General features: G+C 39.6%; 1 protein-coding gene across 2 annotated transcripts in view; it reads right to left on the reverse strand.

The window, feature by feature from the left end:
- PAXBP1 (PAX3 and PAX7 binding protein 1) overlaps positions 1 to 6,617 on the reverse strand; it is a 33,120-nt gene extending 26,503 nt beyond the window's left edge. For both annotated transcript variants that reach the window (XM_035017611.1, XM_035017612.1), the window contains exons 1-3: positions 6,143 to 6,617; positions 4,531 to 4,659; positions 133 to 309 (exon numbers count right to left, since the gene is read on the reverse strand). In XM_035017611.1, coding sequence (XP_034873502.1) covers positions 133 to 309; positions 4,531 to 4,659; positions 6,143 to 6,488 — 652 coding nt within the window. In that variant the 5' untranslated portion in view covers positions 6,489 to 6,617. The remainder of the gene's footprint in view (positions 1 to 132; positions 310 to 4,530; positions 4,660 to 6,142) is intronic.
- Positions 6,618 to 23,457: the final 16,840 nt, after the last annotated feature.

Here is a 23,457-nt window from a genome sequence, read left to right on the forward strand (position 1 = left end):
AAAAGAAAACCCTTGGCTTCAAACGGATGTCATAAGAAAAACCACTTAGCTAACTCCTTCCTTCACCATCTTTCCACACGGCCCCTCCTTGACGGAGTCCTTCATTTCTGAGGAGTATTTGCAAGTACACACCTGGACGGAGAACGTTCAAAGAAGATAAAGCGTTTGAAAAGGTTCCACCAGCTTTTGGCTTTTCTTCCTCCTTCTCACTTTCCATATCCATTTCATCTTCACCATGTTCACTGATGATAACCCCATCTTCTTGACTGGTGTCCTTAACATGTCCTGTTTTGTCCAAAGGTGGTTCGTCTACATTTGTGAAAAAAGTTATTAAAATATATTTAAAATAGAATGCATAAATCAGGTAGGCACCCTTTTATTCGTTTATAGGCTTAATTCATTCAAGTTTGAACTATTTTAATTATTTATAAAAAACTCAAACCACTGATGTATGAAAATGAAGTATCCAACAATAGGCATTAATTGGGAAGTAAAAGTAATATAGGGGTCACAGGGCTGCATTGGAGGCTCTGCTCAATTCCACCTTGAGTTCACTTTATCAAAATTTTACTAAATTTATCAAAATTAACTGTTTCTTCCTCTAAACTTGCACTGGTTAACTGTTCATACCTCTTTGAATCATTATTTCATTTTATATCAGCATTTCATTAAACTCTAAGCCCCTCTGAGGCAACTTTCTATCAAGAACAATGTTTATGGACCACATAAACCTCTCTGCAATGAATACTTCAGGATTATCTTCTTAGTTCATAACCATTTGTCATCCATCACCTGAAGGGGTTAAGACCCAAAAGTCACATTTATACTATGCAACTCTGACCCCACTGCCATGACTCAATGTTCAAGAGTGGATTTGTGACCAAAGCAGACACAACCTGATTCTCTTTCCGGGAACCTGGAACTGAGACAGCGAGACAAGTCAGAGACCAGGTGGCACTAAAAACAACCACATGTAAACCCGGAAGGGAGCTGTAGAGTGCCATATTCTGCCATATGGACAGAGAGAGAGCTCCCTAATTCTGAGGCCATTCATAAGACCAGTTGCAACACTGCTTTCCTGCCACTGCATTCCAGGAGGCACCACTGTATCTTTACAGAGCTTTACGTTCCTTATAACTAACTAGCCTCACTGCACCATCAGTCCCAGGCAAAAATCAAGAAAATCAAAGTGTTTTTCACCTTGAGCACTGAACCTGGCACGCAACAGGCACAATGAATATAATGAAATAGTAAAAGTTTATTCTAAATATGATATTCTTCTCGTTTCCCTATCACGTTCCCCTCCCAAAAAGCGTTTCAAAGATTCTCTATTCATCTCAAACCATATTCCATTCCCCTCAATAAGAATCCCAGGGATAATACCACTCCCCCATATACACACTTTTTTTTTTTTTTTAAGATTTTATTTATTTGAGAGAGAGAGAATGAGAGAGCACATGAGAGCGGGGAGGGCCAGAGGGAGAAGCAGGCTCCCTGCCAAGCAGGGAGCCCGATGCGGGACTCGATCCCGGGACTCCAGGATCATGACCTGAGCCGAAGGCAGTCGCTTAACCAACTGAGCCACCCAGGTGCCCCCATATACACACTTTTAAGTTTACTAAGATTCAAGTCATTATGTCTTAGGCTCCTTAGTCTTCTCATCTACCATCCTATTTCATTAGCCACAGCCTTTCTTCTGAAGTGCATTCTGATGCTATGAGATTTAAAAATTCACCTTATCAGATACAGTTACACGGGAGTTAAAAACTACCCAAGAATCGGAGTCAAAAACTATCCATTTCCTTCTACTCTAAACCCACACTAAATCGATGGCTTTCAATAGAACTGTGAAAGGTCTACCAGACCAGATACGTTCAGATAATGATTCCTGCAGATTTTAAAAGACTAAGCAAATACATTTTATGATTGAACACATACAAGTGCACAACATGGTTACAGTTGAATTTTTGTCAGTGGATATGTATTATCCTTCCAGATGTCTTTGTAAAAAGAGATACTAAATAACCTTTCTCTAGGCTCCTCTAGGACCCTCAATTTCTTCTACTACCACATCAGGAAACTTGTTCTCATGAACATTCTCTTTACCTTGAACTTGATCAGGCTCTCCCTTGCCTTTCTTCTGTCTACAAACAGAGTTTTCTCCTTAATCCCAATGGTCCGTCTAGTTACTGTCCTCTACTTCTCTCTCTGACAAACTTCTGGAAAGCAGTGGACCTGCTGACTTCTACTTCATCACCAACTTGTGCCTCAACCTAGGCAAATGGCCTTTGATTTCTCTCAGTCCAAGCTCCGATACCAGCTAACCCAATGGCTGCAGCTACAACAAATTCATACAGTATCGTTGAGCAATTTAGCAAAAGATGTTCCTTCATCCAAACAGATACAGCTTGGCTAGTGGACCTGTCTCTTCTGCCAGACACCCTCCTCCAGAAAGAAAACAACAGCAACCCTGCCAATGGCCTCTCCTTGGTCCTTTCTTTTCCTCACTTTTCTGGTACTTTCTCATTCAAATGAGCATCGTCATCTTGAAACTTTTCCTATCTCTTCTTTGGCCTTTATGATTTTATTTAGTAAATCCTCTTCTCTATGTGTACACTTATTAAAGGTAGAAGTCTTTGTCACAAAGATCATAGGTCACAGAAGACCTCATAAATCCCAGACTTGCTTCCATTTCTAAATGGTCCTTTCTCACTTCTGATCTTTCTTGCACTATTATACTGCACACAGTTGGTTCTCAAAAGATTTGGGAAAAAAGGCAGTTTCCTAGACTCCAAAATAATTGGTTCCCCTAAAAATACTCCTCCTCCCACCTGCCTTCCCTATTTCTGTATATAATACAGCATTGTTCTCTCAGCATGTCACAAAAGTTCAAAATTTGACTGTTTTTTTAAATCCAATAGTTAAAGCATATATCAAGCCTACCAATTTTTCCCTTGGAATGTTTTTCAAATAATCCTTTCTTTCCATTTCTTCTCCCACACCCACAGCAAACATTTTTAACTCATCCACTATTTCCCACTGAGTCAGGAAAAGCCTCAGTCTCACTCAACTAAGACCTTTTTAAACTCACTATTAATGATCAAAGCTGGCCCTTGATTTTAAACTGTTTTAAGCCTCCAATCTCTCCTTGTGCCAATCCATTCTGCATGTTAATACCAGGTTAAGGTTTCAAAGGGCATTTATCATGTCACCATCTTGGCAAGCCATCCAACACAGCAACTCTAAAACCCTTATTGGATACTAAACATCCTTCACAATCTGTCAACAATGTACCTTTCACCCTAAACCTCTACTTCCTCTATAAATCATCCACTTTGACCTGACAAATGTATTTGCTCTTACCTTAGTCACTTTAATTTTTGATTATACATCCGTATCTTCCCTCTCCCATCTTCTGGAATTTAAATGATCAAAAATCCAGTTTCATATTCTACTTTATCTTTGAAGCATTCCTTCTCCTGCCTCTAAAAAAATGCAGTTCCCCTTTAAACCACTCATTGGACATTTGGCCAAACATTGGGTCCAATTATACATTAATGATGCTGTCTCCAAAATGAGACTGTAAATTTGAGATATAATGACATACTTTTTCACCTTAAGCCTTTGGCTGAGAACCCGTGAAATAATAATTCTATCCTTAATTCCATAGAATAGAAAGATTCAGCATTTGCATGAGAATAATTCAGACCACAGCATATTATAATGGATCCACTTTCCTCCAAGACAAATAACTTCTTAAAATTGTTAAGCTTCAGTTGTGAAAGGGTGTTGAGAAATGTCTGTACAATGTAGGCAGGGGCCTCACACTGAGGAGTCTTCATCCATAGGGCTGCTGAATGAGAAAGTATTATCAACAAACATTAAAACAAGGTTCCTAAAGTTCTGCAAGAATTAAACCAACTGGGGAAATACCACCAAAGAAATGGAACACCTGTCTCTATAAAATACAAGTACAGTAATTTACACAGTACTATCTCAAACAGGAATAAATCCGTGTCTCAGGCTTAAGTGGGAAACTTCCTTTCTCTGGTTAACAGCAGTCTGAACACTAGCAAGAAAATTGGGGGAGGATTCAGGTGCTACAGCAGAAACATTCCAGTGGCAAGGATTCTGTCTTTTTTTAAAATGCATTTACTGGGATGCCTGGGTGGCTCAGTCGGTTAAGCGTCTGCCTTTGGATCAGGTCATGATCCCAGGGTCCTGGGATCAAGTCCCGCATCTGATTCCCCACTCAGTGGGGAGCCTGCTTCTCCCTCTGCTGCTGCTCCCCCTCTGTTTGTGCTCACCCTCTCTCTCTCTCCGACAAATTAAAAAAAAAAAATGCATTTACTGTGCAACTGTGTTAGAATTAAATAACAGAACTGTATCACTATTCAATGTGGACCTTTGACAACAACAGAATCAACTGAACAAGTTCATGATATATACAGCAAATCCATTTAATCAATCCTTGTGAGAAAGAGCTTTCATTTTGTTGTTTCAAAAGAATCCTATAAGTTTGGTACTTACTGTCTGCTGATGAATTGAGTTCTGTTTTAATCTTCGATTTTTCAAGATCTTCTTTATATTCTTTCTTAAGTAATTTTACTATTTTTTTGCTGTAACTTGATTTCTTCACTTTGAAAACTTCTTCATTTTCTTAGAAAAGAAATTAAATGAAGCTGTAGCAACCATTTCAGACAGTATTTTCCCTTCTAACTTTCACATGGTCATATGTGCTTTTCGCATTCATCCAAATGGATACTCATACACCCCAAAGCATTACATAATTTGAAGTTATTCCAAATCTGTCACAGACTCTCAAAAGCTGTCAACTTCATAAATTAACCTCACATAATGCAAATTTGAGACTTTTTAAAAGGCATAACACTTGCGACTACACAAAGTTTTCATATGTCCTATTGTTCTCCTCAGGAAGAAAACAAAATCACTGAAAAAGCACTTAATTACTTTATTATCAGAAAAAAAAAATCCAAAGTCAAAAGATGTTCGGTAAGAGAGCTGTCAGGTCTGAATAAATCTATAACCATCACAAACTGACATATATTATTTCAAGACTAAGCTGAGAGCAAAGCATTTTCAAAAATAAGTTTTGGTATGTATCCACTGTCTGATTTGAAAATTTTAAAGTCAGATACAAACACTTTACCAAATAGTTTCTGCATCATCATCAAAAAAAAAAAAAAAAAAAGAAAGAAAAAGAAAAAAAATCTGGCTGTGGTCCTCTCAAACAAAATAAGAAATAACAGAAAGGCCAAAGAGAAAATGCCCACCTTCCTGGAAGGATGAGAGCATCTTGCATCAAGATACAAGTGAGATATCCAAAAGTCTTTCTTTTTTTAATAACATGCACTTAATTGGGTTACATATACACACATGCAACTGGTCGGGAAGTTAGATTTAAGGCTCATATATGATCAGAAATCTAAATCCACTGCAGCTTAGCCTCTCACAACCGTTTGGATAAAATGCCTTCAATTACTATTACACCGTCTCTCCTCATTGTCCAAAAATCAATGCGAGGAAAGCCGTGCATCTGTACCCCTATTTATTTTCAGGGAGAAACCGAGGCTCCACGTTTGCAAGGGACTGGTCCAAGGTCACTCATAACCAGAGCTTCAACTCCGGGGATTCTGTTCCCAGATTTAGGATTCCTCTTTACAAACCCAGCCTTCCTGGTCAAGGATGTCTGGACAGATCCCCCAAGAGGCGTGGGCACACTGACCTGCAGAGGACTCAGAGACCGTGCCAAGAGCAGACAGGGGACCCAACTCAAGTTCACCCTGAAACACACCCGCCAGGAAAAAAAGCAGGACAGGGGACACTGAATTCCCACTTGATAAACTCAGAATGACGGATGTGAGCTTCTGCCCCGCAGAGCAGGAAACGCACAGGAGGACGGTAAGGAGGAGGCGGTAGTTAAGAAAAGGCTGGTGGCTGCGCGGGAACGCGTCCTCCGCCGGGAGCAGAAGGCCGGAGGCGGGGAAAGATGTGCAGCAGGTCGGGCGCGAAGGGGCTCCCTTCTGGGCTGCGGGGGCTGGGCGTCCAGGGAACGCGAGGACTTAAAGTGGGGGCCCAGGCTAGGGATGCTGGGGTCTGGGGTCCGAAGCGGGGCGGTTACCTTCCTCCTCGTCCTGGAAGCTGAGCAGGCTGGCCCGGGGCACCTCTTTGTTCTCTCGCGGCCTCTTGCGCGGCTTCAGCCCATTGCCCGGCTCCGCGCCGCCGGGGAAGCAGCCCCCGGCCTCAGCCCCGGAGCCCGGGGTCAGCGCGGAAGGCGGCGGCGGCCCCGGGCCCTGCAGCGACTCCCCCCCAGGGGCCCTGTCGCCGCAGCCGCCAGAGCCCGGTTCTTCGCCGGTGCCCGGCGGCGGCAGCAACGGTGGCGGCTCCTGCTCCTCATCGCGCTCTCGCTCCTCCTCCTCCGAGTCATTCCGCTTGCGCACGTTCACTCGCCGGGCCTTTCGGAACATTCCCGCGGCTCGCACGGCGGTCTCACACCCGCTCTCACACGGCGGCCCCGGCAGCGGCAAGCTCGCGACGGCGCACGCGCGCACTCCGGGGCTCCAGCCGGATCCCGTCTTCCCTCCTTCTACCGCGCACCACCGAGCGCGCATGCGCTCGCACCCTCACTACGTGGAGAGATCTCCGCGCCTCTCGCGAGAACGCCAGCTTTTTGCGCTGTCCTCTGTCGGCGTGGAGGACTGTTGGCACGGAGCTCTAGGACTCTGGCGCTATCCCACGGGTCACAAAGAGGATCATAGAGACGAGAGAACAGAGTAAGCTCGGTCGTGCTACGGCCGACGGTACTGCAGTGCGTCTTCCGCACTTACGCAGAGTAGTCAGTCAAGCGAGGAAACCTCCGGCCAAGCTCTGGGACGGGCAAAGAGAGGAGGAGAGGGAGGAGGGGGAGGAGAGGGAAGGAGGGGGAGGAGAGGGAAGTGGGGGAGGAGAGGGAAGTGGGGGGAGGAGAGGGAAGGGGGGGGAGGAGAGGGAAGGGAAGGGGGGAGGAGCCAAAAGGAGAAACCAGGTTTGATGAGGCAAAGTAGGGTCCCAGGATGGATAGTTTTTCCCAAACTGTAGGTTGAGTTGTGATACGGTGATTACTACTAACTCTTTTGAGTCACACTTCGTATTTCTACAGCTTTGCTTTGTGGCTACAAAGCACTTTCAAAAGCATTGAATTTCATTTATGATAAATTGTTACCTGGCCTGGTATTTTAGCCCGTTTCTCTGCTATGCCGAAAGCAAAAGTGTTTTAGCGTTTTGGAAAGAATGCCAAGTTTGCGAGCAGTTCTGAAACATAGCTAATTTCAGAAACGGAAGGAAAATCGGCTTGCACGAGTGGGGGTGGTTGTGACACATTTCAGCCTTGCGTCACAGAGGTAACAGTCTTAACTGGCAAGACCCAATCAGGGTACCAGACTGTGAGGTTGAACTTACAGGCTTGCCGGTCCTATCAACAGACTTGAGGCCTTTTCCTTCACGTGTGCAAGTATATGTGAATTCGTTTTCATGTTTCAAAATTCAAAAGGTTACAAAGGGCATTCGTATAGTGAAAAGAGCCCACCCATCACCAGAAGCTTTCCAGTTCAGCAGCAGTTAAAATTCTCATGATCCCCCTGAGATATTCTGTGAACATAAAAGCAAATAATTATGAATTACCTTTTTTACACATGTGTAAATTATGTTTTTAGTTTAACATAAATTGGAGTTTGGTTCGTGTCCGTACATAAAGTGTTGGCTTTCCTTCTACCCAGCTGCATACCGATCCATTGTTGGAATGTACCATAATTTATTAAACCAGCCCCATAAAAATTGATATTACGGTTATTTCTCATCTTACTATAATATTCAATGCCACAATGAAAAGCTCTGGAAATTGGTCACATCTGGAGAATGAAACAGAATTGGAAGTGCTAGATCCAAATGTGTGCATTTGTAATTTAGCTAATTCTAAATTGCTCTTTATAGAATCTGTGCTAATTTGTACTCTTACCAGCAAATATGAGAGTCCCTTTTTGTCCACACCATCCTGTCAAAATTGCACTTAAGAATTAAGCTCCAAGTTGAAGCAGAAGATCCCAAGCCCACCAAAAATTTCTATGTCATACACATCTGCCTTATTTTCTCTGGTTTTCTTTGTTTGGATTTGAGATCTGCCCATCCAGGACCCACTTTTGGAAACTGGAAAGATGATCTAGGCCAAGAGCATCCTCTGTAACATTTTCTTCCAGTTAATAGGAAAAGTTAGTAACATCTCACTCCCATTCTGTTCTCATTACTCTAAGTTCTTATATTCTGGCTGCTCAGCATTGATTTAAATTCTGATTCCAACAGTGTTTCATTGTGAAATTGAACTCCAATTCCCATCACCGAAGATTCAAATTGTGCCTGATCAGCCTCCAGACACCTGAGCCAAGAGACAGATTTGCAGTAATATGATTAGGGTTAGAGGTAACAAACATAAGGTCCAGAGCAGAATATGTTAATATCTTGGCTTAAAATTTCAAAAAGATCTTCCACTGTAAAAATGGTGGCTGAATATGGATAGAAGGGAGGACACTTGTCATTTAAACATGAGCCAAGATAGTAATAGACAACAAACGTATTTATAACTTTGACAGTCTACCTATTCAGATAATTAAAGGGCAGAGTTAAACACTTGAAAGTTATTTTGCTGCACAAGCAAGCCAAAAGTCCTTTTATAGAGGTTTTAGATCTTGTGGAAATTAAATTCCTGAAACTGAATAGCTGCTTTGGTTGCCTATCAGCCAGTATATTATCCAAACTGATGATTTTATAAAATGCTTCTGTGCTTTGAGTATTAAACAGACTAATTTGTTTGTTGCATATAGTCTGTCATCACCATTTAATTTTGGAAGGTCTTTAGTATTCTGGGAAAACAGAAACAGCTTACATAGAACTGTTCCATCAGTCATTTTGTTTGAATCAATAAATTAGTTCAATTCTTTTTAAAAAGTCGTCTTTCCAGGCAATAATTCTGATTGTTTTTTTTCCCTCACCGAATTGTGACTTTGCATGGGTTAATTGACCCATAAATTCAGATAAAATAGGCAAACCAGTTTCGGGTTTTTTTGCTGACTCAGTATTCGACTCCGTAGTCTAGAACAATGGTTACGAAATGCAAGTCTATGAACCTGTGAAAAGTTTTCCCTAGTCAGCTGCCAAATGAGAAGAGTAAAAACAGTCTGTCTGTGAAGAGTAGCCAGATGTCCTTTCTTGGGGAAAAAATGTTCCTTTATTTTGAGATTGTCTTTCTCTTTCCATGTTAAGATACTAAAATGTCTTTCCTTCTATGAAACGATGATGTTATATGATAGTGTGTATGTTTGGTTTTGCATCCTTATTTGGCAAACTAAAAAGTAAAAGCCATGAATCCTCCTAAATTTTTTGTTTTATCTAAAAATTTTATTTTTTTGAAGTTTATTGAGGGATAGCAAAGTGATAGTACAAAGCTCCCAAGGAGGGAGGGGACCTGAAGGGGTTTCCCTAAAAATTGTATTTGGCAGGTGAAATCTCATAATCTAGGAATCCCTGATCTAGGAATTTTTCTTTTCTTTCTAAAGCTATAACTCAATAATTCTATTCTGGAAAAATCATTTAATTATTTCAATATCTTTAGAGCTTGCCGTGCTGAAGGCAGTTCTACATTAACTTAAAGTAAAATGTAAGCTTCACGGGAGAAGATATTTTATGTTTTGTTCACTGCCATCTTCACAACACCTATAATAGCACCTCATACACAATAGATAATAAATATTTGTTGACTGAATAGTACTGTACATTCTTTTTATTTAATTAGTGATAAATATTTCATCCTATGTTGATATAAATTACATTTTCTACAGCTTACATCTGATTATTCTCAAAACAAGATTGCAATACATTTGTTATAAATTCCTGGGTAGGTATAAATTCCTGATCCAAGGTGAGCCAATCAGATTCTCCCAAGATTTTGCACTTGAAACTAAGACAATGAGTCCCTGCTTGTGGCTAGAATTGCAATGAACTCAAGAGCCCAAGGGAAGCCATAAATTACCATGTCAATTCAAAAGCTGAGAAAACTAGTCTGTGTAGCAGAAGAGAAGAAGGAAGCAGATGTGCTAAAAAGCAGAAGGCAAAATAGCATGACATTTTTTTCCCAAGAAAGGTAAGACAAAATAGCAGAAGACAAAATAGGATTCTTGTGCCTTTCCTGGTTCTTGTTCTCAATGTTTCTTGAAGCAGGACTGCACTCCTGTCTGTGGGCCCCTGAGATCCAGAATCTTTAGAGTAGATTTCTTTTGGTTTTGTTGCTGTTGAGGTTGTTTTATTGTTTGTGTGGGTTTGCTTAAAGTACTTCACATTTATTTCCACTAGAACCCTAGGACCAAAGAATTCTAACAAAATAAGCAAGAGTTATTTTAATTTTGTAGTAATGTTAATTTTATCTGTGCAATTTATACAATTGTGGGTATTTTTTTTCTTTCAAGATTTTATTTAAATTCAACTTGGTTCACATATAGCGTAGTATTAGTTTCAGGGGTAGAATTTAGTGATTCATCAGTTGCATATAACACCCAGTGCTCATTCCATCAAGTGCCCTCCTTAATGCCCATCACCCAGTTACCCCATCCCCCCACCCACCTCCCCTCCAGCAACCCTCAGTTTCCTATAGTTAAGAGTCTCTTAGAGGTTTGCCTTCCTCTCTGATTTCATCTTATTTTATTTTTCCTTCCCTTCCCCTGTATTCATCGGTTTTGTTTCTTAAATTCCATGTATGAGTGAAATCAAATGTTATTTGTCTTTGACTGACTTATTTCGCTTAGCATAATACCCTCTAGTTCCATTCACATTATTGCAAATGGCAACATTTCATTCTTTTTGATGGCTGAGTAATATTCCATTGTACACATATACCATACCTTCTCTATCCATTCATCAGTTGATGGACATCTGGGCTCTTTCCATAGTTCGGTTATTGTGGACATTGCTGCTGTAAACATTGGTGTACATGTGCCCCCTTTGAATCACTATGTTTGTATATTTGGGGTAAATACCCAGTAGTGCAATTGCTGGGTTGTAGGGTAGCTCTATTTTTAACTTTTTGAGGAACCTCCATACTGTTTTCCAGAGTTGCTGCACCAGCTTGCATTCCCACCAATAGTGTAAGAGGGTTCCCCTTTCTCCACATCCTCGCCAACATCTGTTGTTTCCTGAGTTGTTAATTTTAGTCATTCTGTCTGGTGTGAGGAGGTATCTCATTGTGGTTTTCATTTGTATTTCCCTGATGATGAGTGATGTTGAGCACTTTTTCATGTGTCTGTCAACCATTTGTATGTCTTCTTTGGGGAAATGTCTGTTCATGTCTTCTGCCTATTTCTTGATTGGCTTTTTTGTTTTTGTTGAGTTTGATAAGTTCTTTATATATTTTAGATACTAGCCCTTTATCCATTATGTCATTTGCAAATAACTTCTCCCATTCTGTAGGTTCCCTTTTAGTTTTGTTGATTGTTTCCTTTGCTGTGCAGAAGTTTTTATCTTGGTGAAGTCCCAATAGTTCATTTTTGCTTTTATTTCCCTTGCCTCCGGAGACATGTCCAGTAAGAATTTGCTATGGCTGAGGTCAAAGAGGTTGCTGCCTGTGTTCTTCTCTAGGATTTTGATGGATTCACATTTAGGTCTTTCATCCATTTTGAATTTATTTTTGTGTATGGTGTAAGGAAGTGGTCCAGTTTCATTCTTCTGCATGTAGCTGTCCAATTTTTCCAACACCATTTGTTGAAGAGACTGTCTTCTTTATTACATTGGATATTCTTTCCTGCTTTGTCAAAGACTAGTTGACCATAGAGTTGAGGGTTCATTTCTGGGTTCTCCATTCTGTTCCATTGATCTATGTGTCTGTTTTTGTGTTAGTACCATGCTGTCTTGATGATTACAGCTTTGTAATAGAGCTTGAAGTCCAGAATTGTGATGCCTCCAGCTTTGCTTTTCTTTTTCAACATTACTTTGCCTATTGAGGGTCTCTTCTGGTCCCATACAGATTTTAGAATTGTTTGTTCTAGCTCTGTGAAAAATGCTGGTGGTATTTTGGTAGGGATTGCGTGTGTGTGTGTTTTAAGTTTAGCTGCTTAATAACTCTTTAGCTTTACTGTAATTTTTTAGAGAGGAGTTTTCTTTTTTCTCTATTGTTAAGATATCCATAGAGATATGTTCATTGGCATTTAAGTCACAAGCAAAAGTGAGGAAAGCTCTTTATCTTGCAAGTCTGTAGTTATTACCAGTACAGAGAAACAAGTAACTCCATCCAGAGCATATGAACGATCCAATTAAAAATGTTAGAAAATTTCTAAATTATTTGTCTGAAACTCTATTGAAATATAGTCATTGGATCTACTTTCATAAGATTATCTTTTCTATCAAACCATTATTAATGGAATCCAGATTTAAAAGATTCAGGCTTTTAAAAGTTAATGGTTTTTTTTGCCACATTAGAATTGTCAGTAGAGAGATACTCAACTTTTAAGAATGTTTTAGCAATTCAACTCTAATGGCTATTCCTTCATTTTCTGAAATGACAGTTTCTTCAACAAAAGAAAGTGAAATTTCTTTTCATCCAAATTTAGAGTGTCATAATAAAAGTAAACAATGTTTTATTTCCTTGCATGGAAATATTGGGCTTATTCAGTATTTTTAAAATACATCTGCTATTTAGACCAGGTAATTCTATTATTATCCATTTATTCAACGAATCTTTTTGAGCATCTACTATGTTCTAGGCATTGTGTGAGGCAATAAGAAACAATAATGAACAAGACAGATGTGTTCTTTCTCCTTCCAGACCTATAGTCAGGTGCTGGAGACATAATAAACAAGTAAATAAAAATTAATTACTACTTGCAGTTAATATTATGAAGAAATCAATAGGGTACTACAATTTAAGAAGCACAAATATAAAATGATAGAAATTTTAATTTGATTCATTTCTTCCCATGTGCCAATGACCATTTAAGTATCTTTATCATCAGTAAATATGTAAGAATTTCTAGGATTGAGGCAGAACATTTTCCTTCAAGATGATTACAATTACTAGCTCCAGGATGACTCCTTGAGTAAACTCTTCTTAAAATATTTCATGTAAAATGAGGAGTAATTGAAATCACTTTATCCAGGTCAGTATTTTACATTTTTTTTTTTAAGTAATCTCTATACCCAATATGGGGCTCGAACTCACCACCCCAAGATCAAGAGTCCCATGCTCCTCTGAGCCAACCAGGCACCTGCATATTTTATTTACATTTCTACTATTACTCTGTGAAAGAGTGTAATTTGCAGTCATAGTACAGATATGATATTTATATTACATTCATAGTGGACACTTTATGAATGCATCTAAGAACTATATTACCAATACAAAAGCAAAAATAGCAATTCAGCCTTTCTGAAAGAACTCATTTGTGTTAGCTCAATACCATTCATACATTACTGTCTGTCCTACTTGCGGAAGAAATGAAAAGAAGATACATTATTAAAAACAACAGAGTTATAAGTATCTCTTCTAGGTATAAAAGACAATGTTTCTTCTGTGTTATTGAGTGTTACTAGAGGGCAGCAAAGTGTATAAGAAACATACTAACCTTAGAGTACAATTACATTAGAGAAGAACCAAATCAAGCTTCCAATTCCTTAAAAATTAAGTGGACTTTTATTTTATTTTAAAGATTGATTGATTGATTTAGACAGAGAGAGAGTGGTGGGGAGGGGCAGATGGAGAGGGAGAGGAAGTCCCAAGCAGACTCCACGCTGAGCACAGAGCCCAATGTTGGGCTGGATCTCAAGACCCTGAGATCATGACCCGAACTGAAACCAGGAGTCAGATACCTAACCAGTTGTGCCCCCCAGGCACCTCAATTAAGTGGGCTTCTAAAAATAACCTTTCTCTAATTATAAAAGTGCTACCTAACTGTTTAGAAATTCAGGAAATGCAGAACAAAAGAAAGAATCACTTACAGTCTTAACACTTAATTTTTGATGCATTTCCTTCCAGAATTGTTTTATGAACATTCATTCATTCTTCATGGCTTCATCATTCCAGTACATAATCTACTTGGAGTTAGTTCTCCGCTCCTCTCACCTTTAATAATCATATCCATGGCTTTGGCTTGCTACCATGATTGCACTTTGGACCTTCTCCAAGTCACTGGGGAGTTACTGGGTGTCTTCCCTGAATTGTATCATTTCCGTCGTTCCAATCTGCTTACTCTACCTCCAGTCCAATGAACCCATCACTGTTCACTGCCCATTCTCTTCCCCCTGCCTTTGTTTCCCTCCTTTTCTAGGTTGGATTTCCTGGGGCAAGATTATAGTCAGCCCCTTGCCACAACTTCAACCCTCTTCCCCCCTCTTCCTTTGTTATACTCACCCAGCAAAACTCTAGCCATAGTTGAGGCCGACTTTTCTGTATCTGTTCCTGACTACCTAACATTCCTGGTTCTGTTTTAAATGGACTGCAGACTTCAGATGGTTGCTAAAAACATTTTCCTTTATAATACATTGTTGTAATATGCCTTTCTGTCTGAGTCAGGTAAGTGAAGTAGCCAAGTCATATGTAAAGGTATATGAAATTTTAATAATATAATTAATGAGCTCAAATGTATAGATAAACTAATAGAATTATGTACTCTCCAGAGACTATTTAATCATCTATTTCATCTGTGAAACATTTATAAATAGCAATCATTAACCTGGCTACAATTAAAAAAAAAAAAAAAGACAACCTGAACAAATTCTTCATAGGGCACATTCTTCAACCAGAGAAAGTTACATGACAAACCAAATTCAAAAGGCGATCAACCCTTCCTAATTTAAATTCTTTAAAAAGCCTTGACTACTTGGGAGTTAATGAGCAGTGACCTAAATCTCTAAATTGAAGAAGAAATAAAATATGATATGTTATCTAAAAACTCTAAAATTAATAAAAATGTTGGGCGCCTGGGTGGCTCAGTCGTTAAGCGTCTGCCTTCAGCTCAGGTTATGATCCTGGAGTCCCTGGATCGAGTCCCGCATCGGGCTCCCTGCTCAGCAGGGAGTCTGCTTCTCCCTCCGACCCTCCCCCTTCTCATGTGCTCTCTTTCATTCTCTCTGTCTCAAATAAATAAATAAAATCTTTAAAAAATAAATAAATAAAAATAAAAATGCTGATAGTTGCCTATAAAAATATATGGAACACAGTTGTAAAGGTGTACTTGGAGAATAGTGTATAACTTCAAACCATTTGTGATTACAAAAGTTGTGATAGGAATAAATTATCCAACCTCAGAAATGACAAAACAAAACAAAACCCTAGCAAAACAATTCAAGGAATGCGGGGAATAGGAATATTCAAAGAGAAAACTGTGATCAATAAATTAGAAAAAAATGAAAACCAAAATGTAGGAATTATAAAGAAATTATAAAGAAAAACACAAGCCTGATTTTAAAAAGCAATACAAAATACACACACTACCTACAACTTTAGATATAACCAGAGATAAGGAAGAGCCAAATTAATTATGAGAAGATGTTATATGGAATTCTACAGAAAATGTACTTTCTAGCAAAATACGTGTTTCACAAAACTGACTTAAGAAGAGCCTAATGGCTCTTAACAAACCAATAAGCAAAAAGAAGCAGGAAAAATATTAAAGAGATAGAGTTTGCATTAAAGATGTGGGAATGACCACAAAGTTGTTATTAGTCTTTTTTCCCATCACCCCAGTGAAACCATGACGAAGGAGATGAAAGAGCCTTCTGCACATGAGGGATTTCAATACATTTATCCAGTATTTTTAATCTGTGTCCTGGTAAGTTTCCTCTCCCATACCATGAGACTAGTGCATCACTTCTTCTCAAAGCACTTCATGTGTTCCCAACTAATAACTACATAACTCTGCTGAAAAGTTCAGCTCTTCACTCATGCTCATGTAAATAAAAAAAGAATCCTTCTTCCTATCTAAGATTAATCTATCAAGATGTGCACTGTATTCTCTTTCTTTAAGGACTTCACTCCATTGGCTATCCCCTCCCTCTTCTGCTTCCCGTCAGCACACACACCTACTTTGGTAAGTTCCGTCCTAGAACTTCCTTGGACATCTGGCTCCAGGTCCTTTTCTCTGGTCTCCTTCACAGCTGAACTTCATACATTTGTCTCTACTCACGGCCAGCACATGCTCATCTCCCATTCATTCCTCAAACCTCTCCAGTCTGACTTCTGTCTCCACGACTCTGCTAACACTCCTCTTTCAAGGCCACCAAATGACTTACCTCTTGCCAATCCAGAGGATGCTTCTCTGTTCATCTTATTTGACCTATCGACCTTCAAACCAACTGACCCCACTCTCATACTTGAAACATTGTCCTCTCAGTGGTGATTATACAATCTCTTCTCAACTTCATGTTCAGTGATGTCACACTATAGCTTGAAATTGGCCAAGGCAGAAGTATTTACACCATGGAAATCAGCAAATGCCCCAAATCAGATTTCTTTTTCCTGGAAAGCTGGTTATTAAACATTTAGCAGAATACCACTGCTTCAAAAACACCCAGGCTCATGTTATCTCCCCTTTCACTAACCTTGCCAGCCCTTTAGGGGATCTCCTGTAAGTAATCACTAAGTATTCAAGTGCTTTGTTGTTTGATCCTGGATCATTTTTCTAATCTCCTGTTAGATGATTAAATTAAACCCTATGGCTTTAATTTTTATCATGATAAGGATGACTTTAGGCCTGTGACCAATATGGACCAGGCAGTTGAATTGAATGAAGTAAATTGAAGTTGAATTCAGCTAAGTGGCAAAGAAGTAGTCTCCTTTTGAGAAATTACCCCTGGCTTGCCCTAAGCCCAAATAGATGCTTGAATGCCTAACCATGGGATACCAAGTGACAATGTGATCTAGCTGCCCTGATGAACTAAAGTTATCTGATCTACTAAAACATAAAGTTGGGCATGCAAAACAGCCCTCTAAAATTTAGTGGAAGTAGTACACATGGGATTGGATGCTAGCAGGTCTTGAAGACACTGTTCCCTGTGCTTTGTCTCTTGTACTCTTGATGTATTGCTACCTATCCTTGGAAGCATACCTATGGCCTCTTGAGGTATTCCCAATGACCAGTTGATTAAGGAAGAAAAAATTCAACTCTAGTTTACATATGGTTCTACATGATGTGCTGACGCTGCCTACAGTGGGCTTTGTAGCATTAGCCCCAGTCAGGAGTGGACATGAAGGAAGCCATGAAAGGGGATCCTCCCAGTTCATCCGGATGCCTGCTTTGCTGGGGAAAAGCATGGCTAGAAGAACAGATCTATTCTGACTCATTATATAGTCACTAATGGTTTGGCTTTTCAGCTGGGGTTCCTCAAGAGAATTAGCCTTGATGTCCTAAAGGCATCCATTTTATGTAATAAATTAGCTTATCCTTTATTTTGTTGTTCTTACGCATCTAGAATTAACTTATCTTGTATGCATCTAGGTATGTTCCATCTTAGGAGAATTAAGAAATCATTTTTCTATATAGTTTAATTATCTTGCAGAGGCCAGAGTAAGAAAGGTTGAGGGGAATGCTCAGGAACTTGGAAGGAATTAGACAAGGTGATGTGGGCATGAGTGATATGAATAGACTCAGAATAAGCACAAGTAGGGAGATACTTGTGTCTATGTAAATACTGCAGAGTCCCCCCACCAAAAAGGATGCTCTCGATAATCAGGTGGATCAGATGACTCATTCTATGGATTCCAGTCTACCTCTTTCTCTAGCTACTCCAGTGCTTATTACATAGTGGCCCTCTGAACAAAATAGCCACGGGGTCAAGGATGAAGGTTTTGCATGGATTCATCAATGTGGACTTCCTCTCACCAAAACTGATCTGTTTAGTGCCCAACCTGTCAACAGCAGAGACCAATGTTGATCCCCCAATATGAAACATTCCTTGGGAGGACCAGCCATTTTCATTATACTAGACCCTTCCCATCATTAAGGGAAAGCAATTTGTCCTCACCGGAGAAACGAGATGCTTATTCTATGAATTTTTTTCCCCTGTCTATGATGGTTGATTTTATGTGTCAGCTTGACTAGGCTAAGGGATGCCCAGATTGCTGGTAAAACGTTATTTCTGGGTATGTCTGTGAGGGTGTCTCCCATAGAGATAAGATCACCTTTGCCAATGTGGGTGGGCACCATCCAATCCGTTGAGGGCCTGAATAGGACAAAAAGAAGGGGAAAAGTTGATGCACTCTCTCTGCTTGAGCTGGGACATCCATTTTCTCCTGCCTTTTATAGCTGCTAATTTTTCCCCAATCCAGAATCCAGTAAAGATTGTGTTTTACATTCAGTTGACATAGCTAGTCTCCTTTATTCTAGAAAAGTCCCCCATCACTCGCTAGCTTTTTTTTTTTTTTTTAGTTTTCATGACATTGGTATTTTTAGAGTCCAGTCCAGCTTTTTGAGTTTTTTTCCCCCATTTTTATTTTTGCAGACTGTGCCTTAATTTGGATTTGAATTAGATGTAGGCTTAACAGTTTTAACAAGAATACTACATAAGGTAATGTTGTGCCTGTTCCCTGTATTCTTTCTTGTGATAGTACAGACTCATGAAATCTTTGCGAATCAATATGCTGTAAACCATTCCTGTAATTGATCATACTGATGCTCAGATGGTCCCTCTTATGGCCAGTGGAATCCTTTAGGCTGGCTCCTGTATTTTTTTGGATACATTCCCATCAATTTATTGAGCTTTTCTTTCTTTCTCTCACAATAAGATATTCCAGGCTCACCTTATACTTTTGCTACCCTGATACCCTGGAATCAGCCATTTCTTCAAGGACCTATTTTGTTGTTGTTCCTGTTGTTTGTTTGTTTTAATGGGGAATGGTTTTGAGAAACCAAAATTTAGGTATTGGTGTGTTCTTGCCCTAGGGATGTCATTGCTTCTTGGGCCTCTCTCTGGATAAAGCTAAGTAATGTATGTGTTAAAAATCATGAGTTTGTGATACCTTTTAGTTCCAGACCCAGGAACCTGCCATTCCTCCCTTTAGTTCATATTCTTCCTGTTAGAACTCTGGGTCCCCCAAAACCTTCCATATATTTACTCTTTTGCACAATCCTATAATACACACAAAATAGTTTCAGAATTGTGCCTATACTCCTAACAAGCCTAAGTAAAATTCATAATTTATTTGCAGTTTTTAAAACTAATATTGTTTTATATCTTTTGTTTCAAAATGTTTAAAATAAACGTGTTTAAAATGTTTTAAATAAACGTGACAAAATGTTTACATTTGTCAATTCTGGATGACAATTACATGGGTATTAGTTATATTATTCATTCTTTTCTTTTTAAAACTTTTTATTGCAGTACAATGTGATTTTTAAAAAGTGCATTTCTGGGCGCCTGGGTGGCTCAGTTGGTTAAGCGACTGCCTTCAGCTCAGGTCATGATCCTGGAGTCCCTGGATCGAGTCCCGCATCGGGCTCCCTGCTCGGCAGGGAGTCTGCTTCTCCCTCTGACCCTCCCCCCACCTCATGTGCTCTCTCTCATTCTCTCTCAAATAAATAAATAAAATCTTTTAAAAAATAAATAAATAAATAAATAAAATAAAAAGTGCATTTCTTCTAGGAGAATGGCTAGATGAGTTTCTACAAGTTGACATATGTGTATTTGTAGGGAAATGTGCTTAGGGTAGATACAAAGAAGGAGAATTGGCTTCTAGCTTTTATGTGTTTTAAGATACATTCCTAAATTGTACTTAAAAGTGGCTGTACCAGTTTATTATCCCACCAACATTGTATGAGAATATCTATTTGCCTACAAGTAAGACAAAACTTTTCATTAAGTAGCCTTTTTTTTGCCAGTTGAATAGGTGAAATAGCAGTGTCCCATTGCATTGCTCTTAATTCCCTTAGTACAGGCAATTTTTTTCTTCGATTATTGGCTATTTGAGTGTCATCTCGTGTGAATTGCCTGTTTATTTACTTCCCTGTTTTTATTTATTTTTTTTTAAAGATTTTATTTATTTATCTGACAGAGAGAGAGAGAGAGAGACAGCAAGAGCAGGAACACAAGCAGGGGGAGTGGGAGAGGGAGAAGCAGGCTTCCCGCCAAGCAGGGAGCCCGATGTGGGACTCGATCCCAGGACCCCGGGATCATGACCTGAGCCGAAGGCAGACGCTTAACGACTGAGCCACCCAGGCGTCCCTACTTCCCTGTTTTTAAATGGATTGTTGATCTTTTTCTTCCCCATATTTTAGAGTTGTTTGTAGTTTCATTTTACTATTATCCAACTTAACATTACGATGTTGGGTAGGAGGTCAGGCTGTAGCTTTAAGGAGTAAGCACTTGTTCCAGCATTTGTTTATATAAAAATACTCTTACTGGGTTTTCCCTATTACAAAAGTGATTGTATGTTTGTTCAAAAAAGTTTAGGAAATCAAGATGCTCAGGAAGGAGAAAATGAAACTCACTTTTAATATTATCACCCAGATACAGTACCATTAATATTTTAGTGTGTATCCTTCTGATCTTTTTTCCCCCCTCTGCACACCATTTATTAAATTTCCTTTCCCATGGATTTGTGATTTTATTCTTAACATGTGCTGATTTTTTAAAATGGGGGGTCTGGGGGCACCTGGGTGGCTCAGTCGTTGAGTGTCTGCCTTTAGCGCAGGTCATGATCCCAGGGTCCTGGGATCGAACCCCGCATCGGGCTCCCTGATCTGCGGGAGGCCTGCTTCTCCCTCTCCCACTCCCCCTGCTTGTGTTCTGTTGCTCGCTGTGTCTCTCTCTGTCAAATAAATAGATAAAATCTTTAAAATAAAATAAAATGGGGTATCTGTTTTTGAGCTGTTATTACCACTTTACTTATTTGTCTGTGTGGTGATGTACCTGTATCATTTAAATTGGTGAAGCGTTATGATGCACTGGGCTCTGTGCAGAGCCAGCCCCGCCCCCTCAGTGCTTTTCTGGAGGCTACATCAGGTGGCCTGATGACACTTGTGTGTCATTCTGAGTTGTGAGTTGTGACTACGGACTCTGCTAAATTTGAAATGCATTAAAAATTTGAACAGGAAAAGGGCTCAGCATAAAACAACTTTTTGTTTTCACATCATTTTTCCTGTAACAAATCAGATTTACAAACGTATTCCTGTACATTCTGGAGAAAGAGATCCTGAAGTTATTAGTAAGCAACTCTGGGAAATGGAAATTGATTGCCCTTCTCTCATTTTTAATTTAATGTGTGTAAAATGCTGTTAATATCCGGGAAACAAACTGAGGGTTGTGGAAAGGGAGGTGGAGGGGATGGGTAACTGAGTGATGGGCATTAAGGAGGGCACGTGATGTGATGAGCGCCAGGGTTATGCGCAACTGATGAATTATTGAACATTATATCAAAACTAATGATGTACTATATGTTGGCTAATTGAACTTAAATTTAAAAAATGCTGTTAATAGCTTTTCTGGATTCTTTTGTTCTTCTTTTCAGGAGCCCTTCATAGCTTAACTCAAGAGTTTTAACCCCTAATTCTTTTTTTCTCATAAGGCCTTAGATTCCTTACTCCCCTAACCCCCAATCTCCCATCTAAGGGCTTTTAGGATCCTGACTCTAGATGTTGAAGAGTGAGCTACTGCATGGGAGGGGAGGGAAAATTTCCTAAAATTCCCACCGGTAGCTCTGAAAAATGAGGAAATGAGGCATATCAATATTGCAAGCCGGGGCGCCTGGGTGGCTCAGTCAGTTGGGCGTCTGACTCTTGATTTCAGCTCAGGTCATGATCTCAGGGTCCTGAGATCGAGCCCAGTGGCAGGCTCCATGCCCAGCAGGGAGTCTGCTTGAGATTCTCTGTCTCTCCCTCTGCCCACCCCCACCCCCATGAGCGCATGTGCCCACGCACACACACACACACACATTCGCTCTCTCTAAAATAATAAATAAATCTTAAAAAAAAAAGCACTGAAAGTGATCTTCCACAACCTTGACGTCATTGTCTTCACTCCATTCCTTCTGCGTCTCTTTCTACCAGTCAGTGGGGCACTGGGGCTCTCTTGCATTGGCTCACCAGAGCTGACTGTTAACTTTTCAGGAATTTTGCAAGCTGGTTGTTAGTCATTATTAAAAATTAAATTATAGGAACTTACGATTAGGGCGCCTGGGTGGCTCAGTCGGTTAAGCGACTGCCTTCGGCTCAGGTCATGATCCTGGAGTCCCGGGATCGAGTCCCGCATCAGGCTCCCTGCTCGGCAGGGAGTCTGCTTCTCCCTCTGACCCTCCCCCCTCTCATGCTCTCTCTATCTCATTCTCTCTCTCAAATAAATAAATAAAATCTTTAAAAAAAAAAGAAACTTACGATTAATTGTATAAAAAAACAAAGATAATCCTCAAAACTCACTACTTCTTAATTCTACTGCATTTTACTATTATTTATGCTCTTGGCATTATTTGTGCCTATTGCATCTGTAGGTAGAAATACTATCTAATCATGTCCTACTGTGCATCTTTGCCCAACTCTGTGTTCAGTGGCTTCTCTTGGTAGCTTGAAATTGGTTATGATGTCAGTATTTACACCACTAACATTGGAAAACACTACATATCAGGGTTTGATTTGTTGTTTTGTTGAGTGTGCTGGAGAAAACGTTAACAATGCAGATTAAACTTAAACGTGTATCATTTCAATAGCTTTAACATTCTGAATAGTCCTCCAAGTTAAGGAAATATTCCTCCAGTATTTGAAAAATATTTGATTCAACAAAGAATTTGCTTACATCATTGACTAGCAAATGACATTCCCACAAAAATCTTTGTTAATTTTTCTCTTATTCCTAATGTAAGTAAAAATATCAGCCAACATTCATGCCAGAACTATACTCAAGCATCAATCACAACCCTAGGTTAGCTTTGGATATAAGAATTTGCCAAAAACCACCTAAAGCATTCTTTGGGAATTAATTATATACATAGAGTTTATAATAAAGAATACAGTATATTTTATTATCATTTTGTAAATTGTGTGATATACATCCTTTATATCAGCAAAATTTATAATAAACTTATGTACATATGTATCTATGTACTTTTTTTTTTTTTTTTTTTTGGAGAGCTGGTGGTTAAACTTTTACCAGCACACCACTGATCAGAGGTGACAAATGGCCAGACCCAAGCTTAAGGGGACCACTGACATGGTTTGTTTGACCACACAGTGTTACTGAAAGCAACAAACAAAAAAGCAAAATAGTGTGCCAACATTTACAAATTATGAGATTTCACACAAAAACCTGGAATTCCTAATTTTCTTGAAGGATAAGATCTGGCCCCATTGTATTCTCCCACAGTGACACTCAGAGCTAGAGCTGAGCTGCTGTGGACCCTTCAGGTGGGGCAAATACTCTCAGTTTTCCACTATCCCCACGGCT

The sequence above is a fragment of the Mirounga leonina genome, unplaced genomic scaffold (genome assembly GCF_011800145.1).
Source record: "Mirounga leonina isolate KUSES-001 unplaced genomic scaffold, KU_Mleo_1.0 Mir_172, whole genome shotgun sequence".
Lineage (NCBI taxonomy): Eukaryota > Metazoa > Chordata > Mammalia > Carnivora > Phocidae > Mirounga > Mirounga leonina.